This window comes from Tachysurus fulvidraco, chromosome 21 (assembly GCF_022655615.1).
Source record: "Tachysurus fulvidraco isolate hzauxx_2018 chromosome 21, HZAU_PFXX_2.0, whole genome shotgun sequence".
Lineage (NCBI taxonomy): Eukaryota > Metazoa > Chordata > Actinopteri > Siluriformes > Bagridae > Tachysurus > Tachysurus fulvidraco.
In genome coordinates, this window is record NC_062538.1 from 17,988,302 (window position 1) to 18,003,602 (window position 15,301).

The 15,301-nt window shown below is 38.9% G+C and overlaps 2 protein-coding genes across 2 annotated transcripts; both read right to left on the reverse strand.

The window, feature by feature from the left end:
- Positions 1 to 1,583: 1,583 nt before the first annotated feature.
- On the reverse strand, positions 1,584 to 7,027 carry noc4l (nucleolar complex associated 4 homolog). The gene is made up of 15 exons (XM_027176170.2): positions 6,816 to 7,027; positions 6,610 to 6,730; positions 5,319 to 5,425; positions 5,070 to 5,177; positions 4,720 to 4,869; positions 4,144 to 4,246; positions 4,007 to 4,041; positions 3,448 to 3,498; positions 3,236 to 3,347; positions 2,877 to 2,937; positions 2,667 to 2,777; positions 2,409 to 2,572; positions 2,209 to 2,291; positions 1,823 to 1,936; positions 1,584 to 1,736 (listed from the first exon to the last, which is right to left on the reverse strand). The coding sequence occupies exons 1-15, from the start codon at positions 6,963 to 6,965 to the stop codon at positions 1,620 to 1,622; spliced, it is 1,587 nt and encodes a 528-aa protein (XP_027031971.2). The 5' UTR covers positions 6,966 to 7,027; the 3' UTR covers positions 1,584 to 1,619.
- Positions 7,028 to 8,603: 1,576 nt separating this feature from the next.
- On the reverse strand, positions 8,604 to 12,698 carry pus1 (pseudouridine synthase 1). The gene is made up of 6 exons (XM_027176202.2): positions 12,429 to 12,698; positions 12,140 to 12,336; positions 10,983 to 11,120; positions 10,447 to 10,549; positions 9,669 to 10,354; positions 8,604 to 9,219 (listed from the first exon to the last, which is right to left on the reverse strand). The coding sequence occupies exons 1-6, from the start codon at positions 12,496 to 12,498 to the stop codon at positions 9,187 to 9,189; spliced, it is 1,227 nt and encodes a 408-aa protein (XP_027032003.1). The 5' UTR covers positions 12,499 to 12,698; the 3' UTR covers positions 8,604 to 9,186.
- Positions 12,699 to 15,301: the final 2,603 nt, after the last annotated feature.

Sequence of the window (15,301 nt, forward strand, 5' to 3'; positions counted from 1 at the left end):
CCGGTTCTTTCTGGTGGAAAGGGGGCATCTGAGACCCGGTACTGTGAGTACCAGAACTCGGATCGCTTAGAAAACTCGAAAGCTGTAGGAGGAGCAGCAATTAATAGATTTTTGTCCAAGAAGAATAAGCAAAACAGAACATTGAACTTCTACAATCCAGTTTAAAAAAAAAAAACATGCAAAATGCCATTCCATTAATGGGTACTGTTGTTATTGTTAAGTTTATTTCTGTTTTCCTTTTCTTTCATTTTCAGGAACTGTTTTATTTTATACGGTGAGGTTTGCAGTGAATCCAGAGTCTGTCCCATGAACGACTGGCATGATGCAGGAACACACCGAATCGGATCGACTCAAGGCCAAAGATAGATTATGACATTCCCACAACACACTTACAGCACGTTCTGCTCATCGTAAGGTATTTATGGCCATGATTTTGGTATGACTTTTTTGCCTTGATATTATTCATAGAAGCAGATGATTAAAAATCATCCTCCATGGCGCTTCTTAATCTCTATATAAATGAATAAATATATATAGCTTTGTCATTACATTAATAATAATATTTAATTATTCTGGTGTTATAAAGCAGTTCACCTACTGAAAAAAAGACCATTAGACAGCTGCAACTCATACAGAACGCTGCTGCCAGAATTCTGACCAGAACCAAAAAATCTGAGCACATCACTCCAGTCCTCAGGTCCTTACACTGGCTTCCAGTTACACTTAGAATAGATTTTAAAGTATTGTTACTGGTTTATAAATCACTTCATGGCTTAGGACCGAAATACATTACAGATATGCTGATTGAATATAAACCAAGCAGACTACTCAGATCATTAGGATCAGGTCAGTTAGAGATACCAAGGGTTCACTCAAAACAAGGTGCATCAGCATTTAGTTATTATGCCACCTATAGCTGGAATCAGCTTCCAGAAGAGATCAGATGTGCTTCAACAGTAGACACTTTTAAATCAAGATTAACAACACATCTGTTTAACTCTGCATTTACTGAGTGAGCGCTGTGCTGCTTCACACTGACTGCACTTTTTTTCCAAATCACTTTTACTCCTGTTTTATTCTTTTTAACACACTTTAAACTGTTTTTATTAAAATCACATTTATTTTCTTTAATTGTTATTTGTTTTTATGATTTTATCGTGTTTTTTATTTTTCATATATATTTCTTTTTCTCTTTTATAAACTGTTTTATAATTTCTATGTAAAGCACTTTGAATGACCTCTGTGTATGAAATGTGCTATACAAATAAACTTGCCTTGCCTTACTGTATTTTGAAGCCCATATTTTTTTTATATTAACAACACTTAAAGTGTTAAACCATATTTACACCGATAAATGTTTAGTTACAGTATATATAATGTACACCAATAACACTGAGTGTGCCGAGGCATCAAAACTGACTGCATGTACAGGTGCACGTGTGTGTAACAATTCACCCCTTTATGTGGAATTCAGCCACAAATTACGATTTGTTTTCATTGACTGTATTTCTTTATCAATTTCGGAAAGTTAGCAAAAAAAAAAAAAAGGAACAATAATATAATCAGGCAGAGACAGAAAAAAAAAAAAAGGTATTAGATCCTTTATACAGTATCAGCAGCTACTCCAGAGAGAAATGGAGGCCCAGCACTTCTCTGGGACTCTGAAGCAAACCGGTGGCTGAATCGAACTCAAGTGGCACAGACTGGCTTTGTCTCTTCAGATCTCGTTCCATCAGCTACAGAAACAAACAGAATGTTCTAAGCAAAAAATAGAAATTAAGCTCATCGGTTTAGAAAAACATGTTATTACTCTTGTACACACCTCAAACGTGGACAGTTCGAGCAGCTCGCTGATATCATCCTCGGGCTCGGGTAGAGCTTGGTTTATTGCTTTGGCTGCTTTAGAGACATCTGGGTGGTAATGATTCTGCAGTGTCTAAAGGAGTTGTTTGGTTTTTGGTAATAAAAAGGACAAATTAGAAAAAATTAAGAAAAAAAAAAAAAGTGAACACTAAGGCACAAATAAGGTTCGATACAGTTTATCGGTACTGCGAAGACACAATTATCCCTGTGATTTAAACAGACGTCACGCATGTGATTTGAATTACGGATGTTAATCTCCTGAAAACATGATGTCATGCTGCTTTCTTTATCCAAAATAAAAAGCTCAAAAGACATCAATACTACATTCCTTCATATGATGCCTACCTTAATTTCCCACAGACTGCTTTCCAGGGCATAGCACTTGGCAGGGTCCTCCTCCTCCATCACATATGGATCTGTGCACATTTCTGAAGGAAAAGGAAGAAGAAAAGAAGAAGAAAAAAAAAAAACACTTTCAAAAAGGCTTTTTAAGAAAGTTATTTTCCTTTTCTTGCATAATTTGTGCCCTCGAGCGAATGCCGTACCCTCGGCAGCACTGGGTCTGTGGATGAGGACTCTGCACGATGGGTGTCTGCGAATCAGGTTACAAATAAAGGGCAGCACTATGAGCAAGCCGGTCGGAGGAGCGGTCAGGGCGAGCCGAGACAATCGCTTGATAAACGCTGCTACGAGGTAAACCGGTAGATGGCTGTGGAGAGAAGAAAAGACAAAACCCGCACAAGTGAGCTTGTACTTCAGAGCACACAGATCACAAGTGTTATTGGAAGGAGTAAAAGGTTTACCTCGAGGACAGGAAGATGTTGGTTAGGTGGAAGAATCGTGCTCTGTACTTCACATGGAAGACAGAAGGCTCCAGCAGGTTGTACAGCTTCTTGTAAAAATCAGGATAATCTCTGTTTTATAAATAAGAGTTCGGCTGATCGAGTTCTGTCGCGTAGTACTACAGAAATCTTTTCAAAGCATACAGAAGTCTTTTTTCCCCCCATACTTACAGATTGTGCTCGTGGATGAGGACGAAAAGGCCGTTCAGAGCCAGTAAACTGATGGCACCGCCTGAAGTCCAACACGCAGTCGATTATGGTGAGTAAAATACAATTTTCTTACAGTTTCTGTTACAATTTCGATTTTTCTATTGAATCGTTCTCTAATTCTTTTCCAAGCAATTATTTAAATGCAATTAAATCCTTTTTAACTGGGAAATCTAATAAGATGAATACATATATTTACTAACCCCCTCTTGAAGGTCAGGGCTTCCTAAATCTATCGTATGCCTCCTTTTTCTTACTACTATTCTGAACCGTTTGCGTTGAGCAATTCGTAACGAATGTGTGTGTGTGATGGACGAACTCACCGACGTTATACGCCGCAGTCAGGAAGTCGATCATCAGCGTGGGGTCGCCCATGTGGGGCAGAATAGAGTCATGCAGGATGACCAGCACCTTTTTATACATGCTCAATGGTAACTGCAGGAAAACAAAACCCATGATAAACATTTCATCCATTCAACCTTGATTACTGGTGGTCTGAAAGTCTCGTGTCTGGATACGAGAGTTTGACTGTTACCTTGTACTTCAGGAAGGTCAGCCACATTAGCTCAAATGCTCGCTTGTGCTCCTGCAAACAAAAATCAATTATTCTGTACCCTTCACTTAGTGCATCTTTAAACACTACACAGTTATCAGTCGAGATTTTATTTATTTATTTACTTACTTTTTTTTATTAAGCAAGTAGACAGTTACAATATTTACAGAAGAGAAATTAGATGTAAAAATACAAACAAAGACCACCAAAACATACATAACAGCAAGTACGATTTGGGTTTGTGTGTGTGCATGCATGTGTGTGTGTAACTGGGTGTGGGAGTGGAAATATATGAATAAAGGAGCATGTAGGGAAGTACAACAGACATAACCAGAGTATTAATAATAATAATAATAATAAATCCAATTAATAAGAAATGACATAGTAATAATAGTATTAGCAGTAGTAGTAATTATAAACATTAACAAATATACTCATTTCATCCGGAATGGGAATGAGGGGGGAGGTTAAAGGATCAGGAAGAGGACAAATACAAATAGTAGTAATAGTAATAATAATAATAATAATATTAATAACTCACTTTTAATTTAGCCGCCTTCCAGTCTTCATATTTAGCTGAAAAGGTAGTAATGGTGTTAGTGTAATAAATAAATAAATAAATAAATTAATTAAAAAGCACATTTCACTAAAGGACTGATGCATAAAAGTGGGACTCACCCTCCTGCTTGGTCAGGAAGTTGGTGATTTCTGTGCCCTGGCTTGGCACGGTGATGGTCGTGAGCATCGTGAATACGTTGTTTTGGTACACCGGCATCTCGGCCTGCAAAAGCCACACAGATCAGTAGAATAAAATTTTTAGAAAGTATATGTATTTTTTAAATATATATAAAAATAGGTTTATAATAAAAATATCATCAGTAACTCCCAACGACGGTGGTGATACTCATGAGATTTCTTTTTATAAACCTGCAACCATCAAACTGTTCAGAGAGAGAGAGGTAGAGAGAGAGAAGGAGGGAGAAAGAGAAGAGAGAGAGGGGAGAGAGAAAAAGAAATAGAGCAAGAGAGAGATAGAGAGGCAGGGAGGGAGGGAGAAAGAAAAAGGAAGAAAGAGAGAGAGGGTGAGAGAGAAAGGGAAGAAAGAAAGTCTACAAATAAAAAAACGTGATTAACTAAATCTTAAAATAAAAAGTCCAGCCATCAGAGATGGAGAAAAAAAAAAGCAAACAAAAAGGGGAGAAAGCATGTCTACAAAGTCTATGAACATTTCTTCCTCCAGCTCTACATACACACCCGTTTGTTTCGGTCCATCACTCTATGTATATTGTCTCGCACCGAATTCATGACATAGTAGCGCACGTCATCCATTTCTAAAAACTCCTGAAACCTGGAGATAAGCAGAGCCATGTCCTTTTTCTCCGAGAGCAGAACCCACACCAGACCCTGCAGACAAACACACACTCAAAACTTAACACTGCATGTAGCTCAAATTTATCTGACAGTGTGTACGTAGTGTAAAGAAGAAGAATTCATAAGCACAGATATACTAAGACTAAGACAATCGTATAATCAGCGCTTACTGTATTTATATCAATGTAACGCGGATGGATTTAAAGCCGGGCTGAAGGTGTATGTAGACTCACGGATATAAGCTCTCTGGGAAAATTGTAATGCTGACTCCAGTCTTGTTTCTGCAGAGGATGCTTCCCCTCGGCTGCTGCCAGCTTCATTAAGGCACACAGTGCGCTCTCCTACCAGCACAAACACAACACAATAGCCAGGATGTACAAGACACTGAAGTGGTCACTGTACATTAGATACGGTTTATTAATTTTTATTTTTTTTAAAAAAAGCACCAAAACTAGACTTCATAGCCAAGTTCTCTCACTCACCGTTACTTGGTAAGATTCATGGCCCATGTTCTCCAGCAGCAGCTCCACACAGCTATTATAACGGTGCCTTATAAATATGTGGTACTTTTCATCGGCATCTCGCTCACCTGGTGAGGTAAAGGAAATGCAAAACCGTTAATATAAAGAGAAGTATGTAGCACTACTGCTCCAGAGCATTGTATCCTGGGCTTTAGATATGAGTGAGACCGTACAGTGCATGCAGATATACACTAAACCACTGCTCAATGTATAGGATTACCAGTATGTTGAATTGATCCATTTTTTTATCCTGGGAACTATCCTGTGTGTGAGACAAGAATATGTGCATGACCTTCTGCGTCACAGAGCAAATTACTTTTTGCCATCCTGTACATCACAGAGCATAGAAGTGGTTAAGGCATTGGGTTTAATCAGAAGGTATTGAGATCAAAATTTTCAGCACAAATAAGCTGTCACTGTTGGGCCCTTGACCAAAACAACTGCTTTAACCATCAACTGCTCAGTCTTAGTGGTACTTTACTGCACCACTACAAACCAGGTGGTGGATTATTCTCAGCACTGCCATTGCTGCTCCTCAGGAATGGTGGCCTAATGGATAAGGAACTGGCACCTAAGCCAGGAATTGTGGACTCAAGTCCCATCTGGAGTGCACTTAAGCAGAATGGAGCAGCGGAAGCGTGCTGGGCCCATAACCCAGAGGTCAATGGATCAACACCATCCTCTGCTAAGAGAGTTTTTAACGAAAAAGAAAATGGCCAAAAGTACAGAATTGTTGCCATCAGCCCTAATCGTTGCAGGTCATTGCCACAATCCTAGTGGACTACTGGATGATGCTTTGGCCTCTTGCATCAAAGATGGGTTTTTTCCAAATACTCAAAACAGCAGTAACTTAAAACAGCGGTAGTGGTTAAGGTGTTGGACGACTGATCGGAAGGTCATGAGTTCGAATCCCCTGTCCACCAAACTGCCACAAATTATCAGGTCATGAGTTCAAATCCAATGTCCACCAAGATGCCACTAATGATCAGAATTTCATGAGTTCGATTCCCATGTCCACCAAGATTCATTCCACTAATGGTCGGAAGGTCATCCGTTCGAATCCCATGTCCAACAAGCTGCCACTGTTGGCCCCCAGAGCAAGGCCCTTAACCCACAATTACTCAGTTGTATAAATTGATGTCCAGAGTAAGTCACTCTGGATAAGTTTGGCTGCTAAATGCTGTACATGTAAATGTAATAAGTGATTATTGTTATTATTGTTATTATGAAATCTACAGCTACATTTATTTACCTTGGAGAATCTCTTCTTCTTTCGGCAGCTCACCAACATAAAGCTCTCCTCTCTCTATTAACTCGCAGAATAAATTCTGACAGGCGTTGACTGCAAAAACGACTTCTCTCTCTTTTTCGGACTGCAAGTTAAACAGAATTACAGAATGTAAATCTTATACCAACAGAACAGACTTATAAACTCCTAGAAAACCGTGCTAACGTTACCTGTAAGTACTCCAGCAGATCGAACACGCTGTTCGCATGTTTCCTGCTTTGTAAAACGAGCTCTGTTTTAGTGTTTATGACCTGTTTAAATGAAATCTGGCTGTTTTCGGCGTCGCTCTTCTTCACGTTGCGCCTCCTGGACGCCGCCATGTTGTCTGCTCTGTAGCTGTGGAAGAAACACGCGCCGAGCTTCAAGCTGCACACAGCGCCCTCGTACGGTCGGAGGACATGATGCGCTTAGACGTTAATAAACACTACATTAACATCTACATGAACAAAAAGCTGCCTTTAAAGTCCATATTGTAATGACAACTCAATAACTCCAACAAGCAAAAAGTTATGGTAGTGAACAATATTTACATCTCCAGCATTTAGCACATGCCATTTTATCCAGAGATATTTTTTTCTTATGCAACTGAACAATTGAGGGTTAAGGGGCCCAACAGAGGCAGCTTGGTGGACCTGGGATTCAAACTCATGACCTTTCGATCATTAGTGGCATCTTGGTGGACCTCGGAATGAGCATATTGCAGATTTTCACTATTTTTATTTATTATAAGCATATTGCACATTTTCACCTGTTGATTTCATTATCTGTTTGTTAATTGTACATATTGTACACACATATTATACTGAATATATCTATGAGAAAATTGCACATTTTCACCTGTCAATTCATTATCTGTATGTTAAATTGTTTCTGCAACTTCTGGAGTTCGATCCTAAGAATTTCATTCACCTAGGCACATATGCTGTGGTGATGTGACAATAAAAGTGACTTGACTTGAATCAAACTCACAACCTTCCGATTGGCAGAACGACATCTTAACCACTAGGCTACCACACGCACGAACGCGACGCCTAGAGCAGATCATAAGATTTATACCGATCCGCCATAACGTCAAAACCGACAACAGGTGACGTGAATAATATTATCTCGTAACAAAAGGACCTGACAAGAGGTGGGATATATTAAGCAGCGAGTGAAGTCAGTTCTCAAACTTGTATTGAAAGAAGGAAAAATGGGTAAAGAGATTGTCATGGGCATCTAAGGCTTGTGGAAGCACATCAAAAGTGCAGGCTGGTCCTTATAGTGGATCATATTCCTAAATGGAGACATATAAACGAGTCCTTCCGTATTTTTCTGTTGTTAATGTGGAATCGTCTTTGTATGATGCCTTTTCGTTACAGGAGAGTCTCAAACTATTTTTTTTTAAACCATAGCTCTCTAATGATCCATTTATTCTAAATGATTTTATTTCTTGCAAGTTTTTTGTGTTGCTTGGTGACATTTTTTATTCAGAGTGAAAAACAAAACAAAACTAAAAATTCCACAGAGGACTTTGAGGTAATCGATCAGATAACTAACCACAAGATTACTGAAACTTACAGCGATGAGATTTTATTTATTATTATTTTTTTTAAAACATCCTGTTTGGTTTTCCATCAGATTTCTTTATGTAGAATGTCTTATGTTTTTGCATTGATTCAGAGAATATTCCAATATTTTCTTGTAACATTTAAAAAATTTTAACATCTCAGTAACTTTGCAGTAACTTAAAGGTGGGGTGTACGATGTTTTAAAGCCAATGTTGACATTTGAAATCACCAAAACAAACACGCCCCTAGCCCAAATGGGTGTCACCCGTTTTGATAGCTCCGCCCACACATACATACACAAGCAAGGCAACTATTATGGTGGAACCTGCTGGCCGAGGGGCTATTTTTTATCAATAAATAAACTTAATGAGTAATACTATGGTAAAACAAATATGTGTTTGTAGTATGGTGTGTTGTACTGTGAAAGGTTTAGCCCAGTTTCACGCAGAAGACGATGTTCAACACCTAGAACCCGAGGCAGAGGTAAGGCAGGTATCCACCATGTCAATGTTTCAATCGCTTTCAGCTAATGTCAGATATGCGCACTGAACACTCCTCCGCCGCATATTGACAAGACACGCCCCTTTCTGCTAATTGGCTACACGTTTGTTTTGTTAGTCGGCCAACTCGGTTTTCTGAAGCATTTCTCAAACATCCTGCACCCCACCTTTAATGATGACCTAGTGATCACGATGCCAGTCTCAGCTCCTAGAGAGAATGTTAGCTACATTTACCCTCTCAGCACACAAAAGTGTGCAAATCTCTTGGATGACTGACTACAAATTGGTGGCAATGTGAAAATCAGGTCATTGAGGTCAAAATTCAAATTTAATATTTAATATATACATTTCATAATAGATATATCACAACATAAAATATAATAGAAACAAAACCTGCAAATAAAGAAAAAATGAAAAAATATATTGAAAAGTAGAACATAAAAAAAGCAAAAAAAAAAAAAAAAAAAAAAAAGCAAAGATTTTCAAATGTCTCAGTCTGACGCATTTCCAGCATCCTCTTCATCCTGTGGAAAAAATAATATAAGAGAGTCACCTTTTTAATAAAAAAAAAAACCCAAAAAAACCCCCACATATATTCATGCAGGTCAGTTTTATCAAGGTCCCTGATGATTTCTGAGTAAGTCACCTCCTTTTTTTGTTCGAGAATCTTCACACACACTATAATTGTTAAACATTACAATAACAATGTTAAACAAAATAATATAATGTATAATATGATATATATATATATATGTTAAATAAATATATATTCATATTAAATATATTTATATATTATATAATTATGAACAAACATGTAATGCTAACACATTAAATGTTATTTAAATAAGTTTTTACACAGACTTTAAAATGTTCCTGAAACTGTCTGTAAAGAATAAAACACAATAACTTACACTCACATTATATTCATATTACCCTTACACTCACTCACATCCTGAAATGCACATTTACACACCTTGTTATCTTGCTTGCCGGTTGCTGTGGCAGTAAAGTCGTGAATGGGCAGCGTACTCATCCAGCTGATCATCGACTTCTCCTGACACTCTGTCTCCACTATACTCGGGTAAATGTGCTCTTCCTTGAAGGCAGCTATAACGTCCTCTTCATGCTCCCACTCCAAGGTCTCATGAAGACCGTCTCCTCCGAAGCGCTTGTTGTACCGATCAAAGTGTACGCGCTCCAACACGAGGCCGAGCCCAGGAGCCTTGGGCACGTCGACCTTTTCTTCACCCCAGCTCCTTTCGATGATCTCCTCTTGTGCGTATCCCTTCACTACAGCGATCACCAATCCGATCATCTTCCGGATCTGGTGCATCATGAAGCTCTGGCCTCGCACTGTGATCACGGCGAACTCTGCCTTCTGCCTGACAAACGGTTCTCCACAGGACATTTGCGTGATGTAGCGCTTAGCACTCGGGTCCCGGGGACCCTTCTGTGACGTGAAGTTGTGAAAATTGTGGGTGCCTTTGTAGAGAGCAAAGAGCTTGTTAACCTTCTGAAGTGTCTCGGGGTCCAACCGGAATGACGTGTCCTCTTGGTCAGAGTCTTTTGGAGAGAACGCGATAGTGGGAAGCATGTAGGAGTAGGTCCTGGCATCACAGTTGTTTTTGGAGTTAAATCCACCTGTGACTCTCTTCAAACCTGTCAGAAGAGGCGTTGTTTTAAATCGAGCAATCGCAGCATACATTAAGTTTAGAAGATTAAAAAATATCCGGGAACAAAAAAAGGCTCACGTAAAACTCTAATCTGTGGTGGAAGGTGAGTGTTGATCTTTTCCAGAATGTTCTCAATCAGCCAGAGCTTTAGAGATACGACCTGGCCGGCTGCAGAAACACCCTGTGAAATAATCAGAAGAGATCGCAGTCAGAAATGAAGTATAGCTGTGATAATGACACACATGATATTATACACGCACAATAACGTACAGTACTGATGCTAACTACAGAAGATGACACGATCAATAGAGCATGTTTTTATTATCCACAGAATAAAAACACATTGAGCAATGAGGTTTTTTCCCTGCCGTTGTACCAACAGGATGATGTGATACAGCAGGGTTACTGTTTCCACCTCAAAGCTTTTTTGGCAGAAACACATACTGACTCTTAAATGATAATACTAGAGACTCCTTCCACAAATATCGAATAAATCTCCTTACAGTAAATCCCAACATATCAGACGTACATACACATCAAGATATATCTCGAATAAGAGTAGATACAGCTTCAAGTCGAATTGTTTACTACACAACATGATTTCTTGGTCTAACCTTGTCAGTCCTGGCACATCTCTGGAAAGACATCTTCTTCATATCATCGCCATGATTTTCAGGAATACACCCAGCTTTGATGAGAGCTGTGACCAGGTCATCTTCGATAGTTTTAAACTGAGAATTTCCAGGATTCCTCTAATAAAAACAGATCAATGTGCAAGCAATGTTTAAATACGCAGATGTAAAAATCAATATCAGCATTGCCACTCGATTTGATGACTTTCTGATCGCCGTTAGCGAAATTCTACATTTTGGGTCATCGCCAACAGTTTAACATGGAGTACTGAGGTCATTTCTTTTGTTCACTATTATTCAGCTGACACGTACATTTGCTTCCAGATGCACAAGTCTGTACATTTGTATATTTCACCAGATTCATAACAGACGTGACAATGAGAGCAAAACTACCTCATTAGGTACAACATATGCTCAAACATGCATCATATATTTTACATTAACAGCAGATAGCAGACTCCCTTATCCAGAGTGACTTACAATTTCAGAGCTACCAAATCGGAAGGTTTTGGATTCGATCCCAGGTCCACCGAGCTGCCACTGTTGGGCCCCTGAGCAAGGCCCTTAACCGTCAATTGCTCAGTTGTATAAAAAAATTAATGAGAACGTAAGGATTCTGGATATAACTGCGCTCTGGATATAAGGGCGTTTGCTAAATGCTGGAAATGTAAATGAGAAATTGAGGATTAAGGGCCTTGCTCAGGGGCCCAACAGTGGCGGCTTGGTGCACGTGGGATTCAAACTCATGACGAGTGGGATTCGAACCCTGAGCCAAGGCCCTTAACCGTCAAATGCTCAGTTGTATAAAAAATTTATGAGAATGTAAGTCGCTCTGGATATAAGGGCGTCTGCTAATTGCTGTAAATGTAAATGGAGTAATTGAGGGTTAAGGGCCTTGCTCAGGGGCCCAACAGTGGCGGCTTGGTGGACGTGGGATTCGAACTCATGACCTTCCGATCAGAAATGTCCTCAGCTGAATGGACGCTCGACGTATTTTTAGTATTCTATATGCAAATCATTACTACGATGTAAACGAATATGCAAATGAACCTATGACGCGACAGGACGATCTCTAACGACTTCCTCGAGCCTGCAGTAGCTTGGTAACTTTAATCAGACAGACAAGCAGAAAGACTCGCCTGCATCCCATAGTAGCCTTTGCCCGAATAGGCCACAAGCAGGACAACTTTTCTCTTCGGGAACCTTTTCTCCTCGTCTGTTTTTAGCTTCTTAGCCTCCTTTTCTGCCTCACTGTTTTCTGGAGCTCTTTTCAGCTTGATGCTGTGATTGTGATGGGTTTCAGACATCTTCCTGAACCGTTTAATCCTACAGCAGACTGTATAAACAACACATTAACATTACACACACACAAAGGGTTAATGACTGAAATTTAACTCGTGTTGATTGTTTAGAAGCGTTTAAACTCACCTTCGAGTCGAACAGCTGCTTTTAAACGCTCACTGCTAAAAACACCGCCAAGCTGACAGGATTTTAGCATCTCACTTTTGGCTTTAACTCTTTAATGCGGTTCAGAAGCTCATTTTTAAGCTTTTATCTCCTTTTTTTTTGCTTGAAACACTATTTTGTGTCGCCTTCCTCTTAGCCATGGACGCGCACGTGGAGCGGCGCACTCTAACCTATCGCAAAGTATCGCGAGAACTGAGAGACTCGCGTTGCCAGTACCGAGCACAAAAATAATCCCCGTAGTGGATGGCTTTTGTATGTGGCCTGATTGACCTGTATTTATTTTGTGAAGAAAAAAACTTTAATAATAAATAGTAAAAAAAAAAAAATCAATAATCGGTGTTAAAAGATCCTAATCTCTCCATAATGTTCCCAAACATATATATATATATATATATTTACATTAAACATTCACACTATTTTCAATTCCATTGTGACATTGACTGACAATTGTCTTATTGTATCTACAACCCTGTTACCCAATTTCCAGACAAAAAGTAAATATAAATACTGCTATACCATTAAAACCACTGACAGGTGAGGTGAATAATGTTGATTATGTTGTTACGGTGGAACCTGCCATGGGGTTAGATATACCTACTGTGTATTAAACAGTGTGTTGGAAGCCTGAAAGAACCTACAAGAACCTTTGAACACCAGGATGCACTTTGGGAAGAAAGCAAGCTGGTGGAGGCAATGAAGGAGGTTCTACTGGGAAACCTCGGCTTCTGGAGTTCACGTGTATGTTTCTTTGACACACAGTGTACCACCTACCTAAACATCGTTGCAGAACAATTACACCTCATGTCAATAGAATTTCTCAAAGCCCTGCCATACTACAAAAACCTCCAGAACCTTCAGGTTTGAGGAACATAACAGAACTCAGGGTGTTGATTTGGCCTCCATATTTCCCAGACCTCAATCCTGTCAACCATCTGTGTGATACACTGGTCAAATATGTCCAATCCATAGAGGCACCACCTCTCAACTTACAAGTTTTAAAGGATCTGCTATTGTATTGGTGCCGGATCCCACAGCACACCTTCAGAGGTCTGGTGGAGTCCATGCCTTGACAAGTCAGAACCGTTTTTGATAGCACAATGTGGACCTACACAATATTACGCAGACAGCTTTAATGTTATTGCTGATAACTGTACACATATCAGTAGTACATTTTCTGTATTTGCTAATTCTATGGCAAAAAAAAAATACTAAGCCATGTTCCTACTTAAGTGAAACCATGTAAACCTCAAAATATCGCCATCTTAGACGGGTTACATCCGTTGGTAGGTTAAATCACCTACAAATTAACTGCATGTCTTTCTGAAGCAATGCTGTTTCCTGTCTGACATTTTGACATATACATTGGATTAAAAACCACAGAAGAAACAACGCAGAAACATTTCAAAGTTATTTATTTATTTATTTATCGTACCCTTCAAAGCAAAAAAATAAAATAAAATATTGACATGGAAACAGTGTGCACATTTCCATAACTTACTACAGAGTGGAAAGAGGTTTATTGACCACTGGGAGGAGATTTAGTATTACTCTCTTTGGTGGGTTGAAAAGGAGGGGGGGAAAAAAGCACGTCTTCATGCGTTCGCATGTCGTATTTACACATTTGGTGCAATAACTTAATTTACAAACTTTATTTACAAGTGGTGCTTAGGGGTAAAGTTCAGGGTAAATTCTGTCATCTCTGTGGTACATATGCGGAGTAGAGAAGCAAACAATCCAAAGTTTTCTTGTGAATACACAGAATCGGTGTAATTCAGGGTTAGCGTGGCATCAGCAGCGACGGAAGATAAAGACTCAGCACACAACTTTAAATTGATTTAACATTTGATGAATTAGTATTAACTCAATAGGATGTGTATTTACTGATTTTAGAATAGAAACAAAATATCAGCATAGAGTAGAAAAATATCTCCAAACCACCCAAGCGTCTGTGGAAATGTTTGAATGCAGGAATAAATGGTTTGGTTCATACTGTAACTGGCCTTCTTATTGTTATCTACTGTGAAGCATCAATTATAAAACATCCTTGACTAATACAAAAAAAAAAAGAAGTTGAGAACTAGTGTGTTATATACTATCCATCATACACCCTTTTTACACACAATGCAATCCAAACACACTTACACACGGTCACAAAAAGCCTGTCCTTCGTCACGCGTCCGAAAAGGTCACAAACGATATAAGAAAAAACAAAACAAAACAAACAACAAAAAAAAAAAAAACAGGCATAAACATCGAAACATCAATTCATCTATTCAAAATAATAATCAAAACAACATTTTTCAGTGTTTATATTTTAGCATTTTTTTTTAAAGGCACATTTTTAAATAGATTTATCCTATATCTGACACACAAAACCAAACCACTCAGCATACATCAATAGTTTTAAAAGCATTCAACACTAAAACACTTGCATGGAAACACGGCGCAGTAAACTTCTGTTCCCGAGTTACAAAATCCGCATTCACTACAGGCATCATAATGAACAAGCTACAGTCCTTTTACGAATTCGTAGGACTGAATATTAAACTGGAACAATAAGAGATCTGTCGCTAAGGAAAAATGTCAGATAATTCTTATCCAACGTGGTTGAAACTAAATGAAATAATGTTGCATTACAGCGCAGGGCCTGCTGCACGCTATACAATGCCTAGATTTCTAACAGCTAAAACTACAAAAACAAACAAACAAAAAAAACAAATGCAGAACGTCGTTCATTCGCGTTCTCTGTATTTGTAGCATGTCCTTCTGTAACTCGTACACACGTTTAAAAAGGTGGACAAACACGATTGCCAAACATGATGTAAAAACTAGAA

What these genes read in the sequence shown, in the direction of transcription:
- noc4l (XM_027176170.2), bottom strand. Translation starts at nt 6,965, where the DNA reads ATGGCGGCGTCCAGGAGGCGCAACGTGAAGAAGAGCGACGCCGAAAAC. An exon ending in CTTCCTGACCAAGCAGGAGG is followed by an intron (nt 4,042 to 4,143) that starts GTGAGTCCCACT and finishes CTACCTTTTCAG; the next exon opens with CTAAATATGAAGACTGGAAG. An exon ending in GGAAGGCGGCTAAATTAAAA is followed by an intron (nt 3,499 to 4,006) that starts GTGAGTTATTAA and finishes TTTTGTTTGCAG; the next exon opens with GAGCACAAGCGAGCATTTGA.
- pus1 (XM_027176202.2), bottom strand. Translation starts at nt 12,498, where the DNA reads ATGCTAAAATCCTGTCAGCTTGGCGGTGTTTTTAGCAGTGAGCGTTTA. An exon ending in AGCAGCTGTTCGACTCGAAG is followed by an intron (nt 12,337 to 12,428) that starts GTGAGTTTAAAC and finishes TTGTTTATACAG; the next exon opens with TCTGCTGTAGGATTAAACGG. An exon ending in CCGGCAAGCAAGATAACAAG is followed by an intron (nt 9,220 to 9,668) that starts GTGTGTAAATGT and finishes TTTTTTCCACAG; the next exon opens with GATGAAGAGGATGCTGGAAA.